Genomic DNA, 23110 nt, shown 5'->3' on the forward strand with positions numbered 1-23110 from the left:
TTATATCCAAGAATTAGATTGGAAATTAGGGAAAGGCTATTACTGGAAAGAACAAGCTTTTGAGGTAAGTGTTCCAAGAAGCGCAACACGTACAAAATGCAAAAATAATTCACTAGTTATATGCTGAACAGTTGACGAGTTTATGAAAGTCATCATGCAAATGATAGCTGGTAGGAGGAGAGCAGACTTGAACTTAAGACGGTTTCTCTTATCTGTAATCCCTACCTAAACACAGCTAGCCTGCAATGCTGCAGCCCTGCCACATAATACATTCTGCTCTAAAAATATGTAAAAATCAAAAAGGCTAAATTAAAATTTAAGCAACAGAGGATACTAACTGCACAGAAATTATTCAAATCTTGCCAAACAGATTACTAAACACTAGAATAAAAAAGCTTATATGCTGTAAATAAATTCACAGAATTCAATAATTTTCTACTTACATAATGATCAGGCTTCCTATAAACATCATTGGTATGTATCTACAGAATAGTCTGGATAAGCCATTTTCACAGGCAAAACTTCACAGCAATCATGATATATATACTTACCAGGCAAATCAGTGCTTAGCAATGGTTAAGACACATGGTTTCTAACTTGTCAAGGAGTGTATTTCCAGTGAATAGATTATTTTCCATCTTGTAGACATGAGCTAGTTGATACTGTCATACCAAACAGACTGATATCTTCAGCATAACTTTTATACAACCTGATATAAAGACATTTGAAAGGGGCCTGCCTGGTCTAGCTTCAAATTTGCCATCAAATTAAAAAATGTCGCCAAAGGCATGAAAATAACACACTGTTCTCTACATCCACCTGGAATAAAATCAGAACAAATTAGCTTAACCAGCACCAAAAGGAGAACTAAATCAGGTAGTAGGAAAACAATAAAGAAGCAAAATCAATTTCCAGCAAAGACCATGGGCTGGCTCTCTGTTCCTGGGCTTTTCTTCTAAGAGCAGCTTAGACAAACATCAGTCAGGAATGGTACAGTGTAACTAATTCTGCACTTCTGATGAATGTTTCTTGACGTGTAAGACCATGCCTCATTTCATATTGATCAAGAGTACTTCAAGCCCCAACAGAGTACATGGTTGCCAAGTAGAAAAGCTGGCAGGAAATAAGGCTTTGCACTTTCTCTGCTGGTCATGGCTAGAATGTGACAAATGAGGCTTTTTTTTTTTCCCTTCAGATCCATTTTAGCTGTTTTGATGCCTGTGTGCCCTGCTACCTATGCTTTACTTTGGTACAAATCAGGAAAGAAAATCAGACTCAGAATTTCAAGCCTTCACCCTCCCCCACATGAAATTATAATTTAGTTTGGGCAATCACTGCTTTTTCTCACGAAGCATATTCACAGGAATAAATGTAATTACAAGTATCAAAAGGTCAAGACATGAAATACATCTCATCAGTGCAAACCACCATATCACAACTTTTCTCAGCATACGCTGATGAACGCAAACCTTTCTAACCTGCTACAAATACTGCTGAACTTCCTGCATCATTTCCAAATTAACTATGACAAAAAAAAGATACTTCTTAAAAGAGAAAAGGTAAAAAGCACTGTGAAGAGACAAGCATGAGATCTGTAGTGTAGCACTACTGAAGCAGCAGATGTTCACTACGAAACATTTCTCCTAAGACTTTTGACCTTGTATTGAGCGCAAAGGTGACAGTCAAATCATTCACTGAACTCCAAGAACTGCATTTGTTGAATTTAAATAAAGAGCAAGTCTGAATGTAACTCAACTAAAATAAATTGAAGTACACACTGCTGCATTCCAAAATATATTTGGGAATCACATTTAACTGTATTTTTAAAAAGCGAAACAATCCTAGTGCTGCAGAAACTGATTTCCAGAATCAACGTAACTAATAAAGACTGACATCAAAACACACATTTTGCTCTGTTTAAGAACACAATTAATAGAACGTAGAAAAACAGGATAATGTGTAAATGTGTTCAAGTGCACAATCTCAATGAAAGCTCTGAAACTTTAGCCTGCCTCAAAAAATTTCTGTCCAAGCCATTTCCATTCCCATTCTTCTATACAGTTTTCAGAGTATGGTGGTCTTTACTCCCAGAAAACTACTTCGACTTTCACCAATTTTCTATTTCTGTAGGCTTATTTTCTGGTATCTCCCTGAGCACATACATACACTCACATAGCAGCTCTTATTTAATTTTATAAAAATTAATATTGTAACTATTGCCTTCTGGTCTCTTTCTTCAGTTGTTGGAGCCACAACTGTCATTTGTGGCTAACCTCAGAACAATCTTGCACAATACCTTACTGGTAAGTGACTGGTAGAACTACTATGGAGCCAGGCTTCTGGCATTCTGCATAGTGTTTTGGAACTGAACTGTTATTTCTCTGGTTTGGAAACTACTGAACTCCAGAACACTTGTTCCGAATGTAAGGTGAAGTAGGTTAGTATTGCAAGTAGGTTTTCTGCTTCACACGAAGAAAAAAAAAGAACTAAACTCAGGTACAAGAGAACTGACAAGTGACAGAAAGCTTTTATTAAAATCTCACTTCAAGGAGCAAGATCCTCTGTCGGCCTGTTAGCCATGGTAATAAACAAACCCACATCTTTTCAAAAGCAGCAGATGTTGTTTGAAAACAAACTAATTGCCTCACTACTATACATAAAAAGCCTAATGCAACCCGAAAGCAATATTAGTTTGCTCAAGAAAATGTATAGAAATCTAGTGAAGATACTGAAGTAGAAGTGGATTTTTAACAAATCACAGAAATTGTCTAAATTAACTACCTCAGTTTTTCTTTGTTATCAAAGTTTGTTATGAAATACATTAAAACTAACATTATATTCAAGACTCTACATTACTGAACAGCAATAAATTAACCTTATGTTATAGAGAGATGGGTTGAATGGTTTGGACTACTTTATTTCACACTACATGGTTCTAGTAGGTTGTGATAAGTCTCAAATAAAGAGAGAAGAGGAAAAAAAAAACCCAAAAACTTAGTTCCTATGTTAAGCAGATTCCATAATTTAAATAACGTGAAGGAAAAGTTTTCTGCTTCTAATGTACAGTAATTTTAACTAGTCTTTACAGAGAAAATAAAATCAAAACAAGCAACCTAACTGACCAAAGAAATGCACCACCTCTGACATATTCACGATTAAAAAAATGCAATTGTATTAATGGAAGATTACTTTCTTAATTTGTTATCGCATTTATGCCAAATCAGGACTAAAGCTCAGAAACTAAGTTGCAAGAAAAACAATGCTGCAAAGCAACAACCTGAGAATGCAGAAGTTTTAACTCAAATGAGACCTCATTTTCCACCCCAACTATTTAAGCAAGTGTCTTAAATCACACATTTTACCAACACAGGAAGTCCCAAATAGCTCATCAGGACTACCAACAGGATACTGCAGGTGGACCACTATACCTTCAAACCACAAATTTGAGAGACCAGGATGACCAACAAAGAGTTCAGGTAAGCAGCTTAGGAAACTGAAAATCATCTTGAACTACAGGTGATAATACAATGCAAAAACTACTTAGCGTAAGAAACCTAGCACCCACACAGAACCACTGAGAGAGTCATTCCTTTGCAAGTACCACAGAAGAGAAAGAAAACATGCAAGGATGAAAGCATAAACAAGCATTCTTACTTAAAATGTTCATCCTCATACTCAAGTTCCCGTGGCGACTCTGCCTCTTCAGGAAACTATTCTTCACTGCTATGATGCAGTTCTTGATTTAAAAAAAAAAAAAACAAAACCAAACCAAACCAAACCCAAAAAAACCCCAAAACACTACACAGGCTCAAATGCCACATAGGAAAAAATTTCTGAAGAGATTTTTACATTTGCAAGGTCAAAAAATGTTGCAATCTAAGAAAATAGTTCACTTGCTATTTCAATCTTTCCTTTATTTGCTTTGTATAGCTAGGGCAATGAAGTTACAACTCCGATAAAAAAGACTTTGGCTATTGACTTTTCTTTCTCTGGTTTTGAAGTGAACATTCTGTTCTTTTAATTGCAGTTTGCTTAAACTTGATACTAATTATAACACTTTTACAAAATTTAGTTTCCACGAGAACTGACCAGGCATGAAGAGGGTTTACCCAAGCCAAAGGTTCCACCTGTCATTTACTGAAAACAGCCTTAAGACTATTGCAGAAAGACAACTAGACATCTTTGATCAAAGCCAGAGCTAACGTGTATTCTTAGAAAATGAAGGGAATAAAAAAGCTGTAAAATACAAACTCAGTTATTTGCCTAAGTGACCTTCTATCTGCATCATACTGAGTGAAGGCAGCAGTCCATTCTCCCTAAAATTTCAAATAAAAAAAATTAAATATTTTTAAAAAACTAAATACCTGTTTACTGTAAATGCATGAAATACATCTGGAAGTTTACTGTCTGCCCTGAGTTTTAGAACATTGAATCAAATCACAACATTCTCCTCCTATGAAAACATGGTCAGCTAAAGAAAATCAGATAAATGCCAAGCATAATAGAAGACCATTTTTTTTGACTAATGGCTAGCACAGCAAATCATTTACTGCAAATCAGTATTCCTGAACTTATTTTTTAAAAATGGTTAAAAATGCTGAAAACAGATGAGGACTTAATGAAGTACTCAGTGAGATGGGCAGAGTCAAAAAAACTTTCCTTAAGAACAGTGTAAACAACTGGTTCAGCAAAATGACACAATGTATTATCTCTGTCATTATCAAAATGTTCAGTAACTATCATTGTGAAAACAAAGAACATAACTAATGTGAAAAGGAAGAACATAACTAATTTTATTTTTCAGGGTAATGTTTAAAAACATACCATTACTCGGCACTGATTTAAGAACTTAACTGACAAATACTGTGGTACATAAAACGGAATTTGTTTTTAAAAAAAATGATGTTAAATTAAAAAATTACACACAAAATTCTACTATATTAGTGCTATTGAAATACAAATTCCCATTATCCTAAATTTCAAGAGACTTCTACCTAAGTTGTGTTTTCTTGTGAAAAGCCTATCATAAAATAAACAGCTGGTAGGACCACAGAGAATAGAAATAGAAATTTGGGACTGATGAAATCTGAAGACAACTCCTGTGTTTCATAATAAGAAGAGAGACATCTTTTTATAGGAAAAACTCTAAAAAATTGATTACACTCTGCAATTACTGCCTTGTTCTAGACTGACTGTTCTTGCTTTAGAGTCATTGTTTCAATTGCCCTTTTTTTTTTTTTTCAATGGATCCAGCTTTCATCTCTGCATTTCAATCAGACAGCGTTTTTGGAAAGGCCTCAGAAGGCAGAAAAGCCATGCCCTCCCAGTTTCACCATTTACTCCTTTGTTGGCTAAGAAATGTCACCTGTTAAGTTGAAGAAATCAGCAATTCAAGACCTGTATTTTGTCTGACTGTAGGCAAGATTTCAGCTTTTCAAGAAACCCCTTATATTTGGTAGCAGAAGCCTCTTCACATGCCTGATATAAATCAAAGTGATGCATCAGAACACAGTCATGTAATAAGTCAAAAGAAAAGATGACTAGAATGTCCCAAATAGACCAAAACAGCCTTCCCACTGTAGCTGTTGCTTAAAATTTTTCCTAAGTTTAGCCAGGAAAAAAGTTAACTTTGTTAATAAATGGCACTATAAGTCTTCCATAACCATCATACTGTAAGATCACAAGTATTGTTTGGCTTCTGCTAGTGGGTACTTCATGGTATACTTAAAAAAAATAGCCTTTCAAAAGAGAACTTTTTCCCACATTTGCACTCTGAGGTCACACAGACCCTTAGAAGGACAGGCTACTTCCTAAGCCTTTTTTCCTCCTCACACTAGAGGGATGTTCTGTCTCCTAAAGGAATTAGCAGAAAGTCTTTTAAGTAAACTATTGTGCAAGTAAGGACTATATTCTAGAAGTACTGACGTACAGTCTGCATAATCTCCTTTAATGGAATTTAAGGCCAATTAGACATGAACCACTTGAGACTGGTCTTGGTATCTTCCATTCTGCTGCAGAACAAGGAATCAAAGCAGCTTTCCTTTTCTTGAGACTACAAAAAAATATGACTACTACTCTGTCCTACTACATCACATATTCATATTTAAAATAACAAATTTTCTAAGACTTGACTCCTGCTCACTTACTTAAACTGTGACTTTGCCAAATCCTTCATTTTATATCAACAAGCATTATATTTTATGCAGTTATTCTACACTCAACTTTTAAAATATGTAGATTACACTCTAACTTCATATTCAGACTCTCAGAGGACATAATCCACTTCCTAGTGAAGTCCACAACATGAACCTACTGATTTTGAAAGTGCACCAAGAGCTATCCAAAGCCGTAATTTCTACTAGAAACTACCTATCACTGGAAATAATAATTCCTAATCTCCAGTGAACTGTATATAATTTTCAGAAGAAAGCTCATAAAGCAAGGATACTCATTCTTCTACACTGACAAAGCCTAAAGCTGTAAAACCAGATACGCTAGACATAAAAACAATAAAGATTACTTGATTCTGTCACAGGCTATTATCCCCTTCCCATGAATAAAAATACTGAAAAGAGCAAAATACAAATCTTTTCTTCCACAAGAGGTTGGAGAACCAAGGGAAAAAGTGGTCTGTGTTAGGCTCATTAAAGAGCACTTATGTATTCCACAGTTAAATATGGCAGAGTAGGTTATAATCCAACTTTCTGTTCCTACATACAGTCCCTCAATAAGAGAGTGATTTCCATTGGATATGAAGCATTAACAGCAGCAAGAAACCTGTGAAACTGATGAGACACTGAGTAGGTCCATACCTGTTACAAAACAGTATAACTTAGATTACCAGCTGACATTAGATAAAGCACATCTGTATTCTGCATGCTGTACCACTATAACGGATTCTCTTCCCCAAAAGGCCAATTTTTATTGCAACAAGCACCAACACATGTTCTTACCTTATTGTACCCTCTAGTAATAAACTGAGTTCAGTATTTTTATTCCAATTGAGCTATAAACACAGATAGTGTTAAAAACAAAGTACAAATACAAAAAACCCAAAAGTCATTACTCAAAAATAAGAGTGGCATAATCAGATCTAGAAGAAAATGTCTTCAAGAAATAAATAAGGTGGTATACATACTTTTCTGCCTGGAGTTTTGTGGTTTTTACTATCAAGTCCTGTGTTTGTTCCTTTGCTGCCTAGAATACAATTAGAATTGTTAAACATGTGAAAAATACAAACATATCAAATGTTATTGCACAACCTTTAATATACATAATATTTTTGAAGCTTTCTGACTATAAGCTGTTTAAAGAGTGTACACTTTGAAACAAAAGGCCTTCTTGAAATAAGTATTCATTATTCTCCCTATTTTCAGGCATGAAAAAATAACCTACCTTATCTAGATATATTTTCATCTTTATATACATTTATATTCACACACAGTTGATTTTTAATTTATATTTAACACAAAGACATTATTATAAATATTAGAAACAGCTCTGATTATTTTGTTTGTCCATTGACTGTAAATTGTTTGCTGTTACAAAATGAAAAATGAAAGAAATTCCTTTGGATGCTAAACTGCCCAGTAGCAGTGTCCATCCAGACATTTTAGACAACATGAATACAGCTCTGCTGGTCTAAGCAAGTTTAGCTCTAGAGTCCAAGCAGTTTACAGGGCTGTAAGGACCAAGAAAAATTATTAGGAAAAATTTCTTCACTGAAAGGGCTGTCAAGCACTGGAACAGGCTGCCCAGGGAAGTGGTGGAGTCACCATCCCTGGAGGTATTTAAATACGTGTAGATGTGGCACTTAGGGACATGGTTTAGAGGTGGACTTGGCAGTGCTAGGTTTACAGTTGGACTCAATGATCTTAAAGGTCTTTTCCAACCTAAACGATTCTATGATTCTAAGAGCAATGCACTTAAATTCATCACAGCCCTAAATGTTCAGTGGTGACAACACAAGGGAATCCATGCAGAAATAATTCTGCTACACACAGCAGTTGCATGACTAAAGGGATTGCTGCAACTGAAGTTAGAGTTCTGAAACTTATCACTCAGCAAGAAGATAAAAGACATCTGGAATTGTTGGTTTCCCACTGGATACCACCAGTGATCATTTAGGCAGAAAAATAAAGATTTAACAAAAAAAAATATCCTGAAATCAAAATGCATTAGTATGGAATAATATTGCAAGTGAGGAGGTGGGAACAGCTGTAAAGATATTCTGTGTGAATAACATCAAGACTGTAGGAGGTCTAAATTACAGCGTTTGCCAAAATGAAGATGCCAGTCTTGAAACCCCTGAGAGGTCTAATGCAAGTATATATGCACACTGCCACACCACATTAATTACAATGGAAGAGCAGTCAAGGTACAGCAATGCTTTGAAAGGTGAAAGTAGGACTGCAACCACGCAAGTACAACCTCAGTCATCAGAGGGAGCCTGAGCTATTCCATGAATATAGACAGCTGAGGTGCCAGCTGCTGAAGTTTTGTAAAGGAAACTTATGGACTAGCATGCAAATTTAATAAAAACTCAACAGAATTTACTGCACATTTAGTAGTTCCCAAATAATTTAAGATATCTTTAAGCATTTTTTTAATCTTATATAAATAATAATAGATTTTTTAATTTATTTGTATTTTAAACTTTTTTTTAATAATATTGATTTTCAATGCTTCAGCCTAACAGAGAAAGACTATTACAACAAAAGACTAGACCTGAACTATTCAGTATAGAAATCTACTAATTCTTTTTTTAGACTTTTATCCCCCTCCTTCCTTCAGAGTTGGAGATTTTAATAAACCAAAAAGAGAGAAGAAGAAATTTGCTTCCTTTCCAGTACCTTCTGGACAGAAGTACTAATTGCCAAGAAGAATGCTAACAGTAGGACAGCAGAAAGGAAAGAAAAGCAGTTTTTCTGGATCTAGCTAGATATATCAGAAAGCCAGTTTTTATTTACATGCATTCAAATACATGCCAGATACTGTTATTATTGTATGTACACAATGAAAAAGCTTTCATCTAACCTAAACAAGGTAACTGGCAGAAAAGAGTCAGACATGCCAGAAAAGTCAGCAAGTTGATATTTGATGTTTCTGGCAAATCCAAAATAGAAATATTTTTCTCTTCCTCCCCACCTCAGTATACTAATTAAACTTTCATTATCCTTCAACCCGGCTTTACTCCATTCCAGCACTTGCCTCCTTCTCTCCGTTTCAGCCATTGCATTTATCAAATCACTGTCCTGAAATCAGATCTGACAGTAACCAGTTATTTGGATTGGATGGTATTATAAACTTACAAAATAAAAAAGGTAAAAAGCTTTTTGGCTTATCAATATATAGGCCCTTTCATATCTCATGTTTGTTCTGCTCTTTTAGCACACTTTCCTGCCTTATATGCTATAGATAGTCCTCTTTATATCTTCTATTTGCCCTACTCTTAGTTAATTTTTGTCGTCTTATTCAGCTTGAGCACGTCCTTGCAAGTCTTCATGTCCTATTACAGATAAAATACCAAAGTATTCAACAACTGAGTGCTAGTTCATGGGCTTATTAACTTACTTTACATTCATACAGACAAAGAAAACATGGTTTGAATTGAGACAAGTTAAGAGTTCTACAGGGCTCTAGAGGAACCCTCATGTGGTGCACAGAACAAAGCTACCTACCGACTTTAATGAAAAAAGAAATCACTGCAGGGTGGCTTTACTCGGGAGGGGGGAGGGGGGGGGGGTCGGGGTCGGGGTGAGGGGGAGGTGTTGAAAATCACAGATGATAGTTACATTTCATGATCTAAAGACAGAAAAGAGTAAAAATCTGCATGGACGCTTGGCTCATTTCCACACCTAAGTGTTTAATCAAACAGTCCCTGAACTACACTAGGGAATACATCACATTAACACCTTCAAAGAGATCCGAGACCTCCCAGGTGCATTACCCACTGCCTTCCAAAACTGAAAATTAAGTACTGCAGTGGGCTACACTGTACTTCCACACTTTTTGCAACAAGCTCATCAAACTACAAGCATTCTTATAAAAATTACGTACAATGACTATGAACCTATTCATCTAATTAGGGGGACATCTAAAGTACACATACACTAGGAAGGGAAAAAGCAACTGTTTTCACAGGATTTTTTAGTGAAGGACTCTCACTTATGTGCTATATTCAGAACAGATTTGGTTTGGCAAAACATCTATACTTCAGCATCCATAAACTTTTTAAACTCATCACTGTATTGAATATTGTACATTAAACTCAAGCCAGATTTAGTAATGCATTATAAAACACAACTTTTCTCCCCCCTCCAAATATTACGGATTCAGGATTAATACAAAACAGAATTGGTTTTGTTGCAGATCAGCATTTTGAGACAATGTGATGAAACAAAACCAACAGAATGAAGATGGCACACTAGATTCGTCTCCCTCTTTGGATTACAAGATATTTTCTTACGAATATACTTGAGCTATTTATATGAACACATAACTCAACAGATGTAGTCAGTGTGTAAGGCACATAAACTTTAAATGGAAATACACAAATGTAATTAACCCTTTCATCTCACACACATCAAATCTAGTAAAATATTTTCTCTCCACTCACATACAAATGGGTATCACACTGCTGTTCCCAAAATAAGTACATTGCTGCATTCTGAATTGCAATTTGGAAGAAATGAAAATTATTTCCTCAATATATTTTCTAAGTAAGTAAAAAGAAACATATTAATATCCTAAAGTAACACAATACGCAAACAATGGAAACATCTCAGTGTCGCTGTTAATCCTCCAAAACAATGATTTATCTTTTTAAAAGAAAATAGTCACACCTCAAAAGTAAAAATATACAGAGAACATTTATTTAAATATTACCTTCAAACGACTGGACATATCTTCACAGCAGCTGCTCATCGCTTGCACATCTTCATTTATACTCTCAAGTTCCTAAAGAATTTCAAATAACAGTAACTGTGCTTTAAATCAGAAATGCCATGCCTAGGCCCAGCTTCATCCCACCAAAACGAGATGCCCAAGTTACAAGGAACATAGTTGCTCTAGGCTCCCTGTTAATCAATGGAGGGAACGCACCTCTAAAGATGAGCATTCACTTGGTATTTTTATCTGTTTGAAACATCACCTCTCTCTGCGCAGGATTTTCATCAAATGAAACAAATGATGAAACAATTTTACTGTAAAAGTATATTTGTCCAGGGAAGTCACAATCTCTCTTAATCCTTTTTTCTTTTTTTAAATGTTACATAGCAGTACTCTTGCAAGATAGCTAGTCACTCTGCAAAAACGCTACCTCTTTAACTTGCTTGAATATATGGACAAATTCTTCATTTATGGCTAAGCTTCGTCGTTCAATGTCTCCACGCAAGTTTCTTCGAGTGCGCAAACTGTTTTCAACAAAAAAGGTCGAGAGAGCCTTGAGTGCTTCCAGCATTTCCTAGAAAATAAAAAAAAGACCTTAACTTTCCACACAGTTACAAAGAATCAGGTTACGTAGTCTGCAACCATCCCAAGCTCACAGCCTTAGGGAAAAACAAACCAAACCCTACTATGTGATTTTAAAGAAAAAAAACTATCTAAACACGCTCCAGATCAGCTGGTAAATCACTGAAATAACTGCTGAGTCTTTCTTCTTCCTGAACGTTGTAACACACAGCTTCATCTACTATTTTAGAATCGCTTTAATCAGTTAAGGTTACATTCGGTTAAAGCACGACCCATCCACTGCTAGAAAACGCTTAAATCAGAAAAAGCTTACGAGGTGTCCCCTGAGCTCAGCAGCACAAGCCTCCCGGCGATTTGAAGGGGTCGAGCAGGAGCGCGGCACATCGCCGCGGAAGCAAAAAGGAATTTTACCTTTAATCCGCGCTGCGAACATCGGCCGCGGGACGGAGGGAGGCGGCAGGGCTCCCTTCCCCGGGCCCCGGGCTCCAGCCCCGCACGGCCCGTCCGGCCCGTTCCCCGCAGGGCGCTCCCCGCCCGGCAGGCCCAGGCCCCGGCCCCGGCCCCGGCCCCGGCCCCGGCCCGCCTCGCCTCAGCCGCCGCCCACCCCACCTTGTCGTTGTCCAGGCGAGTCTCCAGGATCTTGTTGAGCTTGCGGGACAGCGGGTTGCTGCCAGGGGCAGCCGGGAGCCCCGGAGCGGGAGGGGCGGGCGGAGGCGGCGCGGCGGTGTCGGCCATGGCTGCAGCCCTCCCTGGCCGCCCCCAGACAGCGCCGCAGCGGCAGCGGGCCGGCTCCGGCGGAAACGCGCTCCCGAGGCTTTGGTTCCGGCCCGGGGCGCAGGCCCGCGACGGCCGGCGGTGTGAGCCGGGCCTTCGGTCCCCAGTGCAGGTGGAACTCAGGGGAGTACATAGAAGATTCCCCCTTGGTGATCAGAAAGAGGGCTCGCTTCCTGAGGTTGGGTCATATTCGCCTCATGAAATAAATGCTTCAGTTGCAAGCATGACTAAAGAAAGAAGATAAGCGGACTCTTTATTGCACAGGCTAACAGCAATGGCAGCAAAAGCGCATCGAAGCGAGCTTGCTGCCTTGCTCCGACACACAGTTACCAACACACAGGCCTTACCCCTGAAGTCTTCTCCTTGCCGCCCCAGAGCAGCAGAGCTGCCCCTGCCTCAAAGCGGAGGAGCCGTGGCTTTGCCAGCCGGGGCCGTGGGGGGATCCGTGACCCCCGGGACAGCAGCGGCCAGCTCGGCCTGGCTCCCCTGGGCAGCCCAGGCGGCCTGGCCTGCGACAGGAGCTACAGTGTGCCCCTCGGGTTGGCATTGGGTCAAAGAGCCGGAGGAGCGTGGCCCTGCGCCCCTCTCCCCTGCCGCAGCCACGACGCGTCCCGTGCGGAGCGCAGAGGTGCGACGGAGGGGTTTCTCTGAGCTTTTCCCAAGGACAGAAAGCAGGTACGTGGGTGGAGGTAAGATGCCATGGAGAGAAGATGACTAGATACAGCACACAGCTGTTACTTAGGAAGATGAGGGTCCCGCCACAGTATTAGCTCTGAGAACAACAGCGCCTCGCACGTGCAGTTCAAAGTCTTTCCATTTGTCTGGTGGTGTGTGGATCAAAAAGCAGAGGCTCAAGACGTAGCTTAACTCTGCAGGAGTTTGGGGACTTCACAGTGCTCTTCGGTAGGCTTTTCCCAAAAAGACCTGCAAGTGAACAGGGTAGCGTTTGCCTTTATGCCCGAGATGGAGCACTGAACTTCTGAATGTTTTAATCCACTCATTTCTTGTCTTTTACTTTGAGTCATTTACCTCAGGAAAAAATTATATGACTAGAGCCCCCCCCCCCCCCCCCCCCGAAATCTTAGCATGATGGTGACAGCGATAGGATATTTTTCTATTTAATTTTTATTTTTTGTTTACTTCCTCACATGGATCCTCTACATAAAAGGCCAGCTTTTCTGAACAGCCTGTCTAGTGCCTTGTTTCTACTCTTGGCTAGTCAGTAAGCAGGTTTTCAAGTATTTTCAGACACCTCATTTCCCTTCTTAGTTTCTGTTCCTGCCCCCTATTTCACTCATGTTACCTCCTCCTAGATACCTTTTACTCCTGACTAAGCTTCCCAGAGCCAGGATTTCCCTTCTCTGTGTCAGGAACCTTCTTTAGACTTAAAATGAGGAGATAAACCAGCACGCAGTCGTCCCAGGCATCAGCAATTAATATTTAAGCAAGTCAGGAAAATCCTGTTATTAGAAAGATCTCCTCCCAACTATAAATTGGATGTTATTAGCAGTTCGAAGGTTTCAAATGCTGTTAACCTGTTGGATGAGTTGACAGAATGAAGGCACACCTTGAAGTCTGAAAGACTTGAACATCTGAACCACAAGTGTCAGATAAGTCAAGACCATTGCCAAGTCTCATCCAGCAAGTTATACCACAAGCATACAAGGAGCCACAAAGATTTTCTTCTGTCGGTTGGTACATGCATTTTCTTTTGAAGCATCCAGTTCTGCTTTCAGATGCTTCTTGATAGGTGTACATTTTTTCAAGAATGTGTTTCATGAGCCAGAATGCTTCTAGCTAATGTAACACATTGGGCTGGCAGGAACCCACAGGATTTTGAAACAGCATGTGTTTATCTGTGCATGTGTTCTCCCAGGAAAATGGGAAGAGATAATCAAGTGAGCACTTTTTAATCTTCCACAACTGAAAGAAGTATTTGTATGAGGGCACCAGGGCTTACCTTTTGTTCTTCTTTTAGGAATATTAGATTCCCACTCTCTTTTTCCAATATGCATAATATTTGCAGGCTAGATTTTTCCTCAGATTTTTTTAATCAAAAATGTAAATGTGATCATGCAATGAGGTCACCATCTAAAACTCAGCTGCTATGCCATGGCATGTATGTGTCACAAAGATGGATTTTGCACGATTCTTACCAGTTTGCTTGTCCACCAGCAAGCATTGTCCCGTTAAGTCAACTGGATGTAAATTGTGGGATAAAACGACTGGGAGCTTGTGTTCTGTAACTGCATGAAGGGACTTTGATTTCAGATATCAGTTTCTGTGTATGAATGGACATTTTGTGAGTGTGTGTAATTTACTCAAGCATAAGTTCCCTTACCAAAGCTAGATACGGCAACAAAACTACAGGTGTCAGCAAAGAAATGGCTAGTATGTGGTGTTTTCTGTTGATTCTCTTATCTCAGTTCCTTATTATGTTGGTTTTTTGGGGGTTGGTGGTTTTTTTTCCCCCTCAGGAATAGACAGCAAAATAAGTGTTACCACTATGCAGCTGGTGAAAGTGTTCACAAAACACTCATTTAGTGCACTACACACAGGACCACAGTTTAGCCCGCAGAACAAAGAATGTGTGGTCTGTAGAATGCCACCTGCCATCTACATAGCTCAAGCTAATAATGCCGTTGCACTTTCAAATGCTTGGAGGTACATGTACTTTTTGAAGGCAAAGACAAAAGGTTTGTAGTAGTCACCTGAATCTGTTCCTCAAAAGGCATTATTTAGGCAGATTATTTAAAAGGCAGAATAAAACTACACTGGATGAATAGGTTGACTGGGGTCAAAGAGGTGACTGGAGCTGCTATTTCCCTACCCTGTGACAAAAGAGAAGCAACAGAGCAGGACATAAAGGAAATGTTTTCTTAAATACAGAGCGGGAGGAATAGCCCTTGCTATGGGTGTTGTCATAGGCAAATGAGGGTATGAAAGGAGGATTTTTGTGATGAAGGAAGAAGAAAATGTAAAAATACATTAAAAGAAGAATAATAGAAGAGATTGAGGGAGGAATAGGGAGGCAGGAAGGGAGGAAAGAAGGAAGAAAAACCAGACTAATGCAGAGCTTGCCTCAGTATGGTGCACAGAGGACATAGGAACAGGAAAGATTATGAAATCAAGTTAGGGAGGTGAAAGGTCATATAACAAATGCCCATAATTAGTTGTATTTTCTTACAGTGTAATAGATAAAAATAATTTGACAATGCTGCTGTTACATACAGTTTACAGGCCCTGATGGTTTCAGCTGCAGTGAAGAACACCTGCAGGAAGCTGCCTATAGTAACTTGCTGCTCAGCTATGCCATCCCTGTGAAAGTGATAATAGCCCTTTATGCTGCAGCCCTTATAGAAGATCAGGTGAGTGGAACTCAGCTCTGCCAGGCTCTCCACTGCACACAACATACCCCAAAAGAAATCCATCACTGCCTTATGTTCTTCACTAGTTCTCTGCCATCAAATTATTCATTGGCTTTCTCCAGCATTTTGATGTCATTTTGTGCTCTGGTTGGGCTAGAAATTCAGCTGATAGGCAGGAGCACAGGAAAATGTTCTGTGTCTTTAAGTCAATTAGAGTTGGAGTTTTTGATGGTTTATTTTCCAAGAGGTTAATATCGTAGATACTTTTCACTAGACCAAATCAGGCCATTCCTTGAGCTAATAATTTTTCAAAACTCAGACAGCGTGCACCCCATTCTGCAAATTAAGGTATGACTCCGTGAGTGATTTGGCTAAAGGTCACCCTGACAGCAACCTGTAGTCACGTAGTGAAACCTGTCTGTGTCCCTTGAAGGTCCAGAAGAATGTACCGTCTGAAGTTTTCAGTTAGCACATACCATCTCACTTGAGGATTTATTGTCATGCCTCACAGTCAGCAGTAGTGGCTATAATATATGTGATGCTGAATCAGCCACCTGGTTGAGGAGCTGTAAAAGTCCTGTTTGTTATAACTCACTGAAAAGATAACACTAGCAGTACAGCATGCACTTTAATGCATACCAAACCCATGAAATCTTCCTGTTCATCTCGTGCTAAAAAAAAACCAACCATTGATTTCAAGGGAAGTACTGTGTCAGCAAAACTAATAGGATTTGGTCTAAATATATTTGGCTCTAGAACTCTGCACAATACAGGACTTCTCTAAGGAAGTGGTCATCTAAACTACATGGCCACATCCCCAGCAAGGTCAATAGCGTTGGTCATGGCACTTCCACTCACTTCAGTGAGGGCCCAAATTTCACCCAGAAAAAAAAGAAACAAGTGGCTTAGATGGTGGAGCCAGGAGAACTAATATTTGCTTTTGGCTGACTAACCACATCACCTTAGTGACACTATGTCTCTGTGGCTGAGTTATAAAGCTTATCTTCCTTTGCACGTGCTCATTAGTATGCCGATGAGATCTGTAATATAAGAGATTGTTGTTATCATTATAATAACAATATAGCAATGAAGAGGAAAATTTTTGCCAAAAAAAAGCAGAAGCAGGACACAAGTAACACATGATATAATGCTAATGGTGTATGCCAGACCTGCTATCCTTTCTCTTCACGCAAGGACTGCCTGTGTCCTGCTAGCAAAAAGTGTCTGGAATGTGTTCTGTTTTACAGATGAAATAAAAGTAACCCAAACAACTGAACAAAAATTACAACTATTCACCATCAGGCAAAGAAACAGTACTCTTCACTACGTCCTGATCTCAGCTGAGGTCAGTCTCTAGCAAATAAAATCTAGAGAATGATACCTAAATTACTGGGCAGTGCCTTCACATCAGCCAATCAGCACAAGGCCATCCATGGGATCATGACATGGCCATGACATGGATCATGAGAAGCCAAAGGTAGATCTAATAAATCATGAGAATGATGGCATTAGAAAAAATGTCTTTTGAGTAAGTACATCAGCAGCACATGTTTTAACACAGACCATACCTGCTGCAAACTTGGCAGAGTTCCCTTTTTTGACAGCTCCTCCAGCTGCTGTATTTTAATCCAGTCCTGTGGGTCAAATACCCATGTCTTACGGATCTCAGTTGAATCTCATATTTTTTTCTTCCCTTGACTTTTCTGGTGAGTTTCATGTGAACAGACTGTTCACTGCGATCCTTTAATGGAAATCCAGACCACTGCCTTAAGCCCCCACAGCTACTGATGAACCATGACCCTTCTTCACCAAAATGCCTGCATAGCTTAGGCAATTCTTGTCATCCCCAGAACCCAAACACTATGGTCGCTTTGTGTTAACAGTTCAAGTCCCTGAAGATGCATGATAAATGTAGCATATATTGCTGCCATTCAGGATTCATACAGGATTCCAAGATAGTATTACTCCACTTGACAGGACAAGAGATACATAAATATAGACATAGTAATAAAATGTATAATGAAGTGCATTTTTGCAGCCTTTTCCATTTCATTTTCTCTATTGCATTGACTGGCTGGTCTCTGTTTTGAAGCCCATTTGTCTTTTCCAAAGCTCCTTTTAAATTCCTGTTGTATAACTTTTGCCATCTTGCTCTTTTTGCTTCTACCCACACACACACTTCTGCGATGCAGGCAGGGTAGTATGACTGGCTCCTCTCAGCTCCAGCCAATTTCTTTACCATAGTGACTATCCAAAGTACAGTCTTCAGTGTTAATAACTGCTCTACTGGATCTGATAGCTGTTCCTTGGGTTGTAGTTGCATAAGATGATAGACTTCTCACCTTGCTACCCCAGCAAATCCTGCACAAATGTTCATATAGGCACAGGAGGGACAGGAGTATATAGCAAGGGACACTTGGGGGATAGGACTTCCCTTATAAATGGCAGCTAACAATTTTGTCAGGCAAAAGTGAATCTGGAACCATGAGGGCACAAGGAACTCTTGAGGGGACAACAAACGGTGTGGCATAAGGGTAAAAGTAGGGCAGCTTGACCACAAAAGCCATCTTCTTGTGAAACTGCACCTTAGGGATGTTATTAATGCAAGTCACATAAAAATACAGACAATCATGGCGATTTTCATAGCAGCATTACATCCACCTAATTTTACAGGTATGAGTGTCATAAACAGGTTTCCCTAGTGCTCATAACAACTCTGGGTGAATTTAATGGAACTCTATTGCTACAGCAGGAAAAGTAAAAGTTTCCAAAATGGTAGAAGCCACACTCTCTGACATCTGCCAGGAGGGAAGCAAAACAACATCTCAGCAACTCCAGTGTGGAGCTACCTGTTATATCTGGATTTGATTCCCTCTGTAAAGTTGACTCAGAAGTGTTCTTCTGGCTTGCCTCAACCATTCATCTTTGTGTGTCAGCTCATGCAGCCCTTCCAAAGCCTTGGTGAGATGCCATCACCCTCAGAGATGCTGGAGAGCTGCAGTGGATAAAAATAACTTATTAGTTAGCGGCTGACACTGGTCGCAGTCACTGCAGATGAGTTGCAAACAATTTCTCTGCAAAGATCTGCTCACCTCCAGAAGAAATATGTTTAAGCCTGCAGATTCTTGCTACAATTATCTGCCATCCCTTTCTGCTTTCATGGCATTATTACAGGACTGGCATTGTCATGACTGACACACTGGAAGCCAATAACTATGTCCCCAAGGGAAGGCAAAGGTTGTAGGAAGCAACTTTGTTTCTAATCTTCAGCATCTCTGGTGAATATTTATCCATTTGCAATCTGAAATAGTGAGGCTGGAATGAGTCTGGGCAGCTTTGCCAAGAATGGGCAGGGTGGCAGTGACCTAGTCTGTCCCAGCTGGCTGCAGGACAGCAGGCAGGAGCACGGTGATGGGCTTTGAAATGCAGGGGGAGGACAGCTCAGCCTTGCCACCCTGGGTGATGCAGCTGTCAGGTGGCTGGATAGTACTGATGTCATCGCTCTGTGATTACATTGGAAGGAAAAAGCATTGTGCATTTTCCTGCTCAGATGAGGGTTTTGCCAATGCAGGAGTTCTGTGTCAGCATATACTGCAGCCGAGTAGGTCGGTTCGGCTGGCATACAGCACGGCGTCAACAGCTTTGCGAAGCACTCGCATTCCCTGGCAGGAGCTCAAGGAGCATTTCCAGCAGCCTCCAATTACAGTATTAATTACAAGAGACTATCAAATTCCCCAGAATAGGCCCAAGCTTCCTTGTGCATGCAAACTGGCAAGGACTTTCTTGTCCATGGAGGTAGGGCTCTCTTCAGAATATCATCAGCCTGTTTATACATCACCCATCACTGTCAACTTCCTTAAACAATGACACCTTAAAACATTGTTGTGCATGCAGAGCACATGCCTTTCAAAAAACAAATGTCAAGTTGAATGAACTGCCAATCTGGAAGTTTTGAAAGGATATTTTAATATTAATTTTGGTGATTAGCGGCTTCTTTCTACTTCTGTCCCATACATGGCCTTTTATGTGATAAACTCTAGAGTTTGAATAATACAGGCACAATAACACCTTGAAGAGAAGCATCAGGTGCCTTAACCAGATTTCAGATTGCAGCGCTAACTGGCAGAAATTAGCAGATTGTCTTTAAACGATATTTGTGCCTCACTGCGGAAAGATTATGGCAAGAAATGTCCATGCTGGCATGGAGCTAGGCTTTCCTTTCACTAGTCAAAAAGCACAGTATTTTGCTGCTTTACTAGTGGTGTGATTGCTGATCCACTGCTGATACAGGAAACTCTGAATATTAAGTAGCCTGAATCTCTTCTTGCTCTCTTCAGCTTGGATACCTGAAGACTTGAAGACAAAATTAAGTACTTATGGTGGGATACAGCTTACTGGTCTTCTACTATCTCAAAGTCAGAGGTGAAGTCCAGAGCTAACCATCCTATCAGAGGAGTGAAAGAAAGGCACTTTCAGAAGGCAATTCATCCTGAGATTTCTACCTAGTCCTCTCCACTGGCTGCACTGAAAACTTGTATGATGGACCATTGGCTAGACACTGAATTTTTTTTACCCCTGTTGGTCTGACTGTGGCTTTTGATTCTCTGCAAATAATACTAAGAATGTGCCCCAGCTTCAGTCCTGTGGAAACGAAATAACTGTGTCTGAATGCTGGTGTAAGCCCAGACTCTCCTTATACTCATGGGTAAGGGGTAAAAAACCCAGGATGTTTGATCTTACAATTAATTAAATAAATGCTTTATTTTCACAGTAAAACAATCCACTTGTTGCCTGTAGGCATGTGACATATCATCCAGATACATATCATTTTGGGTGACATATCAACTTGCCAGTTGCAAAGGTAGAACTGCCCAAGGGCTAGTTTAATTTTTGCACCTGAATCAGAAAAACTTTTAGGTTTTCATTCATAAATCAATGGTGCAGTCTAGTTCATACCTGCTTCTTCTGTCTCCTCTTCTTCTGCATCTCCTTTCTTTATTCATTTTGTCACCTCCTTTCCATCTTCCCATGCAAATCCATCTCTCAGAGGTACGTGTTTCACTCTATCAGACATATGCCTACTTGGGATGCATTACTCACCTCCTCAGATACCAATATTAATCAAATTTTCTTTTAGCATGATGGGGTTTGTACAATTTCTGTTATCAGTAGCAGAGATATTATGCCAGCACACCACCACGGGGATATCGGCTTGTGTCCGATTCATTGAAATGAATACTTGTTTTACGAGAAACTTGAGCATGAGCAGGAATATGTGTATTAAGCTCCATTCTCCAAAGTGTCAGGCACTGGCTCGAAGATGTGCTGAAGTGCTTGGTGATTCATGGCCAGAGTTTCTGTGTTTTACAAGGTTGAGCCAAAGTTCCTTTCTTTTTTCAGTCACTGAAGTTAACAGAAGCACACATGGATGGGTATTGCAGCGTATATTAACTTCAGCTGAAGAAACAAGATGGTTGCGAAGAAAGAGGAAAGACAACTCTCACTGCCTCAGTCAGAGAGGAAGGATGCATTGACTTCCTGAATTTGGAAGGAGAGAATAAGAAATAATTCCCTCCTCATTGCTGTTGCAGCCCCATTCTGCCTTGTTTTCCTCCAGATGGTTAAAGGGCTGAGCAATGGGCAGTTCTTTAATATGCAGAGCTACCACGGCCCTGTCTTCTCAAAGGTGAAAGTGGCTTAGCAAATATCTAGCTTCTCTAAGAACAGCTTATGGTGTATATTTGAGTGAAGGATTTTTTGAGAAAAAAAAAAAAAAAAAAAGAGTCCTCGGTTTAATGGGTAATTTCCCTTGAAAATGGTAAACTGCAAATTAAATGGCAAAAAGCAATTAATTATTGAAATTATAATATCCTTGTAAAGGTTAAGAGGTAATATAAATGAAGTTCCTGTGAGCACATTAATGGAATTACTATCTTCCCCCTTAAAAGTGGCAACTGTAACGACCTTGCTAATTAGCTTTTTCATCGTGAAAAGGAATATTGAAATATGTAGTTATATTGCAGAAGCACAATCTATGACTAGGTTATTTTGCTACAACTTAATATAGAAAGAACCCTTTTACATGCCGTTGAGAGCTCTTCCCAGAGCACGCAGCTTTTGGTGGAAGCAGGAAACAATGCATTTGAATGACATAGGAAGAACATCTTGTAATTTGGAAGGATAACACAGGCCAAAGCAAAAGATTAACACAGACACAGAGACCAAGATACAACTCTCTTCAGCTTGCTGCAGCTTTGCTGTGAGCATAACGCATGGCCAGAACATGATTCAACCCACTGTGGCTGAATAGGAGCCTATCGCTCCCCACTCACAGTGCAGGGCAGGTAGCCTGGGCTCTGCAGTCCCATCTGGGTCTCAGGTACTCCCTGCCGCAGTATTTTTAATATGTGGAGGTATACGTATATATGTATAATACATAAATGCATACCCATGTAGGTATATGAATGCTAGATATGTAGTGGATTTCCTACGGACAAGCCTTATAGAGAGCTTTAAAAAAATGAGCTTGGTTCTTCCCCTACTGAGAACATGTTTCACATAGACCGGGAAGTGGGTACTGTTTGGGTTTCAGCTGACAAGAGTTGGCATTACAGTTTTTCCATGAATGAATCCGTGAGTTATTTCAGAGGTTCCAGCTACACGGAGTGCCTGAGATCTGTACAAACCTCAGGGTATGATGGGGAGGAAATGAGCTTCCACTTGTAAAATGAATTGGCCTTTGTCCCCAACAAGAGGATTTTCAGCTTTCCCTTCTAAAAACCCCAGAAATCATTAGCCTCATCCTTGGGAATGTGATCAGATATGGTGACCTAGATGCAAACAATTGCTAGAGCTCCGGGAGAGGCAGCTCAGCTCCAGTTCTGCGGCAAAAGGCTGGGGGTGCCTTGCATCCCATTCACAGATACACACGGTTTACGCAATCTGTGCCACTAAAGTCAACGTTGCATGTTCTGCAAATGCACCTCATGAACCTCAAGATAGCGACACAGGGTGGTTACAAATCACACAAGTTTTGCGGAGAACAGAAGCAAGCTCCACTTTCCGCCCCCGCTTCTCACAAACGCATCCTTCTCCCTCTGCAGCCCGCATCAAACGCTTCAGGGGGGGCAAGGACTAAACCTGTCCCTGCTCCCCGCCGCCACAGCGTGCCCCCACCGCCACGCCAGCCAGCCTCACCACCGAGCAGCACAGAGCTCCACTCCCCCTCTGCCGTGCCGAGCACACCACAGGCCTGCCGCCTCTCTGACCACCTGGGACTCACAGGCTTCTGGCCCTGATTTTAAAACGTGACTCTCAGCTGAAAGCTGGTCCCCAACTGAGGCTTTAAATCAAAAAGAAAAGTCTTCTTACTGTTGCATGGGTTGTTCAACAATCTTGTTTCTCCAAACAGGCATGCCACGAAGCGCAAGAAAACACCGTGGTAAGGCCTGCTCTTTGTACATTCCCTACATCTTTCTTTAACAGCGTCTGGGGAA

The 23110-nt window shown here is 40.2% G+C and overlaps 1 protein-coding gene and 1 long non-coding RNA gene across 2 annotated transcripts in view; one reads left to right on the top strand and one right to left on the bottom strand.

Moving 5' to 3' along the window:
- The window catches only part of COG6 (component of oligomeric golgi complex 6), a 57801-nt gene extending 45422 nt beyond the window's left edge, over positions 1–12379 (bottom strand). Inside the window, 5 exon segments of the mRNA XM_049815975.1 lie at positions 7139–7197; positions 10888–10959; positions 11321–11464; positions 12082–12222; positions 12224–12379. Of these exon segments, the coding sequence (XP_049671932.1) occupies positions 7139–7197; positions 10888–10959; positions 11321–11464; positions 12082–12222; positions 12224–12379 (572 nt within the window).
- Positions 12380–12620: 241 nt separating this feature from the next.
- On the top strand, positions 12621–21236 carry LOC126045210 (uncharacterized). The gene is made up of 3 exons (XR_007507960.1): positions 12621–12921; positions 15480–15614; positions 21015–21236. It is a non-coding gene; the product is annotated as an uncharacterized LOC126045210 (long non-coding RNA).
- Positions 21237–23110: the final 1874 nt, after the last annotated feature.

The sequence above is a fragment of the Accipiter gentilis genome, chromosome 13, assembly GCF_929443795.1.
Source record: "Accipiter gentilis chromosome 13, bAccGen1.1, whole genome shotgun sequence".
Taxonomy (NCBI): domain Eukaryota; kingdom Metazoa; phylum Chordata; class Aves; order Accipitriformes; family Accipitridae; genus Astur; species Astur gentilis.